This window comes from Gallus gallus, chromosome 23 (assembly GCF_016699485.2).
Source record: "Gallus gallus isolate bGalGal1 chromosome 23, bGalGal1.mat.broiler.GRCg7b, whole genome shotgun sequence".
Taxonomy (NCBI): Eukaryota; Metazoa; Chordata; class Aves; order Galliformes; family Phasianidae; genus Gallus; species Gallus gallus.
In genome coordinates this window covers 4,970,705-4,978,309 of record NC_052554.1, presented here as the reverse complement: position 1 = coordinate 4,978,309, position 7,605 = coordinate 4,970,705, and the positions used below count along the sequence as shown (strand labels likewise).

The window sequence follows — 7,605 nt, the reverse complement described above, 5'->3', positions numbered from 1 at the left end:
ACATACACAAAACATCATTCAAAAGGAGTGCCTGAATGCAAAGAGGCTGAAGGATGCTCAGCGGCATGAACAGCTGTTCAGGCCCAGCAGTGAAATCAGAGGGGCCATTCCCACTGGGGCCGTTCCCACGGCACATCTGGATCCACGACAACACGCCCCAGGACGGGCTGGACAAGGCCTGCCATGAGATCTGGAAACGCACGCAGAGCCTCCCCTGGGAGCTGCAGCCCATCGTCTGCACGGACCCACCGGGTCCCCCATGGAGCAGGAATGGTGCCCACAGTGGGTGAGTGACCGCCAGCCTTCCCTTCAGTGCCCGGCTCAACAGAGCCCTCATAACCCCTGGAAGCAGAGAGCTGGAGCACGGGGTGCTGGGTTGGCTTCGGGCAGCCTCCTGATGGGACCAAGTACCCCCACTTTTCCCACTATAACCAGTTTTCTTTGGGAGAGAGTGTCCCGGGAAAGCTGGCTACTTGAAAATCTGAAGCACCATAAGCAGCTGCTGCATTCGCTTCCCCACAACATTTAAAGAAAAACAACTACACACACATCAAAATATTTACAGGAAGAAGTGAAAGCAGCATTCAAAAGGAACAAAATCGAAAATTAAAGTGTTATAAGGAAGCTACTGTAAACAGCTGATCTTTACAAAGAGAAGCTGAATTTAGCACAGAAAAAATTATGCCAAATGATGTTCTGCGGGACAAATGGTGATAAGGGAGGGAAGGATGCTCTTCAGATTAATGGGATAATATTTACTACACGCTCCTGAAGTAGGAAAAAGAGTGAAATTTACAAACCCAGCTATCAATCAGCAAGCTATTAGCACGTGTCCAATTCTTCAAGCCTACATAAATCACACATCTTGCCTGATGCAGTGGAAAACAGCGATCGGATCTTTGAAGGCTAACTTCACCGAGTGAGAAAGCTGATAATTCGATCATTTTAGTTGAAGACAATGGAGGAGCAGAAGGGGAAATGCACAACTCTGTGTCAGTGAGAAACCCAGGGGGTTGACCTTGGAGTCCCGGCTCTTTCCCTTTCCCTTCCATATCCATAACAACAACAATAATAACTGAAGTGAACAAAGTGAAGCCAAACAACCCAAGAATAACCAGTGAGGCCAATGGAGTTGCACTGGCCTACAGCAGTAGGTCGAGTTATGCTGCTGAAACATCTTGACAATGAGCACATGCTCAGCCACATACCGTGGTCCTGCCAGCTGCTTAGAACTCCAAGCAAGGAGATCTGGTAAGAACCATCATGAACTGTTAGCAACTACAAAAGTTACAGAAACAAAGCTGCTGTCAGAAATATATAGGTGTAGTTTTTAGCAATTAATCTAATGCAGTGGCAGCAGCCCAAGCAGCAGCATCCCATCCCCAGCAACCTGCATCCACCCTCGAGCCACCGTAATGGGGCTGAGGCAGCAGGTCAGAATGGTTTGGGACAAGCAGCAAGGACCTGCGACAAACCCAGCAGCTCCAACTAAGATGGAATTAAAGAGCCAACAAAGTGCAGTGGCCAAAGCACCGTCCTCAGGTTCAGAAAGATGATTCATTGTTCACCTGCTGATCTTTGAGTTCCTTTGGGCAGCTGCTCTGACCCTTTCTGCCAGCAGCATTTTCCTGCATTCAGCAAGCAGGCTCTTCAGCAAAGAAGTACCCTCTGCATACACTCACACAGCACAGCACATTGCTCATCAGTGGTTCAGAGACCCCCCTGAGTCAGTGAACCTTCCAAAAATATCAAACCTGAAGTGCTGAAACCAAATTGCTGTACAGAATTCAAAGGAACTTCCCTGAAATCTCTGCAGGTGGGGCAGCCCTGGGTCAGGCATCCACCTCCAACCTTGGAGGGAGCAGCTTCTGTACCATGGGTACCTCTGCTATCCCCAACAGAGTTGCACTGAATGATTTCCCTTCATCTCTCCATACCCAGGAGTCAATAGAGGTGCTCCCCAACCCACGAGCTGCAGTAACGCCAGCGGTCAGAGATTACACTGCATGACCTTGATCTACTTAGCAATCTTTAATTATTTTAGGATATTGACTTATGCAAATTGCTGTTTCGCTCATTTAAAAACCTATCCGGAATCTTTTGAACAAACAACAACAAGTTTCACCTTCCTGGGTTTGTTCTGGAGCGTTTCAATTCAGAAGAGCAAAGCTACTGAGAACACAGACCAAGAGGGGGGGGCACAAGGAGCTCCTTTTGTTGAGGGCATTGCAGCAGCACCCATGCTGGGGTTGTGCTCCTCCATCAGGAGAGGGTGAAGTTTCATAGGCAGGCATCAGAACCAGGAACACGCTGAGCTGCGTTCACATCTTTGCTTTGCTACAGACTTCAGCTGTGCCTGAAAAACTCACTTGTAAACACTGGAACACAGGACTGCAGTAACCCAACGGCCAAGTCCAAAACCAACCCTTCAGGTCTTTCCAACCACCACTGGAGAGAGGAATCCCAGTGAAAGATGGGATAAAGTGCTGTAGAAAATAAGCTTTACTTTGGAAATAACAGCAATTTTCTATTTTTATGCCCATAGTATGAATTTGATGAGGATTTTAAAGGTATCTGTTCTTTAAAAATAGGGGAAAAGCAACATCCTGCCAATTATGGTGATCCTATGATTAGAGATAATGAGATACATTTAACTACTCAGATTTCACTAATATTAGCAATCCATTTATGTACTATATATGTACAGGGCATGCACAGAGCATCGCTTCCCCTCAAGCTGAGGAGAGTAAATTGATAATGCGTTAACTTATTGAACATACCTGGCTGTGAAGGAGCAAAGTGGAATTTAAATGAGGATTTTGAGTAGGGAACCACCACGGGCACAGAGAACACAACGTTGTTCAGCCCTGGCAGCCATCCCGCCGTCAGGTCCCAAAGGACTTCAGGGCTTCCTATCCAAAATGCTGTCACCCAACTTCAGTTGTTCCTGAATAGGTGCATTAAGTTCAGATTTTGTTTTAGTTTCGCCATTTTCTGTGGTTCTTTGGAAAAGAAGGGTGTCCTGGAGGAAGTTTTTGTTCTGGTTGAGAAGGAATACTGGAGACTTAGAGCATAAATGAGATAGAAATGCAAGGTGTAGAAGGAGTCAAGGGAGTGAGCTCAGTCTTATGTCAGACTCTGAACAGAATCCTTCTTCCACTTTCTTACAGAGACTGGTTGCTAAATGAAACAGAGGGACTCGAAAGTCTATACAGAGCAGTGATTGGAAACAGAGAGAGAGAGATGAAATTAAGAGCTCTCTGTGATGCTCAGCTTTCTGCTAAATCCACCATCACCAACCTTCTGCATTCAGCAAGTTCTTCCAGGAGCTCCAAAGGGCTAGGGGACAGCAGCACGACAGGTGCTGGCAGCACAGAGGGCAGCAAGCTGGGGATGCCATTGCTGCTGAAACACACAGACATTGCCAAAGGCCCAGACAGGCAGGTCATGGCTGAGGAAAGCAAGACAGTGAAAGATTTCCTCCAGAATGGCATGTTCAGTGCTGCAAAGAATAGCACAGCTGTGCCAGCTCCGATGGCAGAATGTCAAACTGCAGGACAGAAGCAGCAGCTCTCAACAGTTGCCAAGATTTGCTCCAGACCTGACTCCAGTGCAGCCACAAAGGCACTGCAGAATCCAGGTATGGATCAGGGCATGGTGTTGGTACAGCACGGGGAGTCATGGGAGAACCAAGGCTGAGTGGAAGTGGTTGCATGCAGTTGGCTGAGGTGGTCGGCAGCCCTGCAGGGTTCACTTTGCAGCAGCACCAAACTTGTGTGTGGGACTGAAATCTACTGGGCTACTCCTTTCCATTCCCAAATTGCATTTCCTACCAGATGCAAATATTGCTCTCTTCTCTATCCAATGTCCTCCTCGTATGAACAAGCAAGAAATACAGGAAGGTCACAACCGCAGAGCTTTATGTACCAGGTCAATATTTTCTATAAGCTAGGTTGTTGGGGGGGTGGGGGGGGGCTGGCTGGTTGTGTTTCAGATGTCATGACTTTGGGTTCCCAGTAAGAGATGTTTAAGAGATCCACATTTAAGCATCTCAGAATGGAGAAAAATCTTCAGCCTTGTTTTGTTTTACAGTAACTACTGCAGTGTTGGATAAAAAAATGGTTCTGTACAACGCCAGCGCTTCTACTCCACGCTTTTCTGCTACTACAACCACCACAACCTTAAACCAGCCAATGTGGCCAAGTCTGAGCTTCCCTCCACTTCCTCTATTTCCAAACCAGCCAAACTTCTCACCTTTTCAGGTAAGGTTAAATAAATCCACGTTTTGAGAAGAGAACATTTCCAGGCCCATACTGACAAGCTCAGGGCACTGCCTGCCACTGCTGTGAAAACTGCTTTCTGATTTGTAGGGTAGAGCCTAAAAGAAACCAGACTGCTGTCCTACAGTGACTAATTACACTGGCATCGCACTGCTTCAGAGTATTAACATCCTATGTAACGCAGTCCTCTGAGATGCTTGTGACCAAAGGATGATGTTTTATTGACATCTACTGAATGCTGACCTCTCCTGGCATTCATTAGTTCCCATGTTGATGTTGCATCTTACAAATATTTATCCTGTATTACAAATATTTTGAGCTAATAATTCATTAGGGATATTTCACTTGCTGGCTCTGTTTACACACTGGGATAAGGCTTTCTTCGCCTGGTGAAACAGGAGCTCATCTCAAAGTAAAAATCCAGCTAGGATTATTAAGACAGCAAATGCTTAAGCCGTAAGGAATAAAACACTGGGAATCCTTTGTATCCATGGTTTACAGTCCAAGAGTTTCCCCATTTCCCCTGAAGCCCATAGTTCAACACAGACCTACTGAGCACAGGGCAACTGCAGTCCTTCTACCCCCACCATTCAGCTGGGAGTTGGGCTGCACTGCCTGGGCATAACCGAAAGGAAACCCCTCTTCTGGGGGCCTTAAGGAGACAAAGGGAAGATTTTTCCCCAGAGCTCAGAAATTAATTAAGTTCAACCTGGTTTTTCTGAATGTAAAACTTTCCACTAAAAAAAAAAAATCTCACACAAAAGTAGTAACGATTAACGGAGCAATTCAAACTGCTTTAAAAAAAATCATACTTTCCATATGCTTAACAGGGTCCGTACCAGCGAGCAAGGATCCCTTTCCAGCAAGCTCTGCACCCTTCCTTTGGATGCTATTCAAGACAGGTGCGTTCAAACGGCTACAAACGTGCTTCAATTTGCAGAGCACAGATGCTAAGCACCATGGATTAGTCGGTACTGCTTGTCCTATGCCAAGACTGACATTGATGCCGTGACAAAAACAGGACTGGGGACAAGATGCTGAGCTGGGCTAAGTTCATTTGGTTCCTTGGAGCAGTACATACTGCAGGATAGCTCAGGAGGTGGCCCTGGGCCTCTGACTGAGGGGATCTATTGCATACGCTCAAGTTTTGTACCAAATTATTGGTCTGATTTCTCCATTCAGACTGCAGTTTCATTATGATTTTTTAAAAGAGGTTGCATTTATGTAAAGGCAAACGCCACCTTTTTCTAGGATCAAAAATGCCAGAGAGGAAGAGAGAACTTAGAGGGCCAAACCCACAGCTGTAGGTCCCACAAAGCATCCCAGCTCCTCCAGCTTTTGCTCCAGAGACTTACTTGAGAAATACCCAAAACGAAGCAAGCTGAGCCCAGACTTGAGCAAAGATGGGAGTCTGCACTGAGAAGAGCAGTGGGTTAAAGGAGATATTAGAAGTGGGGCTAAAATTCACCAAAACACCTGAAAATGTTTCAGTGAACTCCAGTTCCTATCACTGGGACCATCACCCACCCGCAGACTCTCCCCATTCCCGTGTGCTTTCTCTCTCTCCTCCCCAGGGGGCTCCATTCAGCCCACAGATGTTCCGCTCACCCTACACTCCTCTGCTGAATTACATCCCCCTGGTTCAGCCCGGCTTCCCACACCAGAGGGCCCCACTTCAGCTGCCCACCAGCATCCAGGACCTGCCAGCAGCACGCGATGGGATGCGGTTCCCGTTTCCTCCTCCCTATGGGTATGGCCACGCAGATCTGCATTGTAGCTTCATTGCCCACCGAGGGCTCATCCCTTACTGCATACCTTCATGGAACTCACAGCCTAATCTCAAATTGGGTTCCCCAGCTCCGTTCTCACCAAATGCCAAATCAGAACAGAAGTATCTATAGGGTGTATACTCCAAAATGAGTTTGATGCAGTAACAAGGTAATTTGTTCTAAGCCAACGAAGCTGCTGTAGGATAAGATCACACCTACAGCTTTCCAGTCCTGATGGATAAAGCGTGAACTTTTTGCAACCTAGCAGTAAGGAAATGCTTCAGCACGATAGAAACCAAAACGTTTTGACAAAGAATGTCATGAAAAGATTCACCTCCATAGGTTCCTATAATAACCAGGGATCTGCTAACAACCTTAGGGTATGTAAGCTCTGTGTAACATCTTCCAGTAGCTACAGGACAACAGGGATAGCACATCCCTTCCCTACATCACCTTCCCAGAAGCCACACTGTGTGTCTTCCAAAAAAGTGATTTGTGAATTAATGCAACCTCCTGGAGCTGGACTGAATGTTCCTTCTCGTTTTAGGTTTGGTGCTGCACCCGGAGGAGCTGTGAGGGCCACACACCATTACCCCTCCAATGGGAGCTGCATCAACTTTTAAGAGAACCAGTTCTCCTACTGTAATAGCACCGGATTTTTGTGTAAATATCAGAAGCCCTAGGATCCCATAAGAACTTTGTGTTTTCCCAGAGAGAAGATGTCTATCTTGAATAGAATTCCACATGACTTCCACGTTAAGAAACAGCTGCATGACAAATCAGAAATAATTTTCTTTTAGGATGACAGAAAAAGGGGCTTTTTCCCTTTTGGAAGACAAAGACGTAATAAAAAAAATGTTTTATTTATGACAGATGTCTGAACACTTAAAATTGAATGTTGGTGCAATAAAGAGTGTTGGGAAAAAAAGAGTTCTGGCTGCAAATTTCAGCTGTGGTGGTTCTAAAGTGTACGTCCCAAGTGAGATGAGCACAGATGCAGTCATGGGCTGAGTGCTGCAGCTCCATGAATGGCACATTCCCATCCTGTTACTGCAAACCCTAATGCTAATCCACATGCTAATCTGACTTGTAGTATTAAAGATGGTCAAGCCATAATGCCTGTATGAAGAATCCTCTTTAGCTGTATTTCTGTGGTTATTTAATTCAGTTTCAAGGCTCTGGCTTTCGACTTTGCCCCTGCAGCACAGCTACTGCTGCCTCCATACCTGCATCACGGCTGCAAAGCCAGAGCAGGAAGGCTTTCTCCACACAGTGAGCAGGGAGAGCTCTCTGCTCTTATCTAAGCCAGTTTGCTGGGTCTCAAGGGTGTCCTATGGGATCCCACAGCCAGTGCTGTGCACATCAGACGAAGTTATCACAAATCTCTTCCTGCCTTAAAACTGGTGGAGAAGGTTTCAGTTACAAAGAGCTGACAGTTTGCAACCATCACAGCCCTGAACTGAGCACTGTGACAGAGTCTGCTCTTAGACTTGAGGAGGTTTGTGTTTTGCTTAAGTATATTACATCTGTATATGTCAAATTACAGAATCACATAA

The 7,605-nt window shown here is 46.2% G+C and overlaps 1 protein-coding gene across 1 annotated transcript; it reads left to right on the top strand.

Annotated features, from left to right (window-relative positions):
• Positions 1-6,919, top strand: C1orf94 (C1orf94 homolog). Its single transcript, XM_417787.8, has 6 exons — positions 1-286; positions 3,171-3,640; positions 4,093-4,262; positions 5,111-5,182; positions 5,855-6,030; positions 6,597-6,919. The coding sequence occupies exons 1-6, from the start codon at positions 54-56 to the stop codon at positions 6,670-6,672; spliced, it is 1,197 nt and encodes a 398-aa protein (XP_417787.4). The 5' UTR covers positions 1-53; the 3' UTR covers positions 6,673-6,919.
• The last annotated feature ends 686 nt before the right edge of the window (positions 6,920-7,605 follow it).

Coding starts and splice junctions, on each gene's coding strand:
- C1orf94 (XM_417787.8), top strand. CDS start 54: ATGCTCAGCGGCATGAACAGCTGTTCAGGCCCAGCAGTGAAATCAGAG. Junction 3,641..4,092: donor AAAGGCACTGCAGAATCCAG/GTATGGATCAGG, acceptor TTTGTTTTACAG/TAACTACTGCAGTGTTGGAT. Junction 4,263..5,110: donor CAAACTTCTCACCTTTTCAG/GTAAGGTTAAAT, acceptor TATGCTTAACAG/GGTCCGTACCAGCGAGCAAG.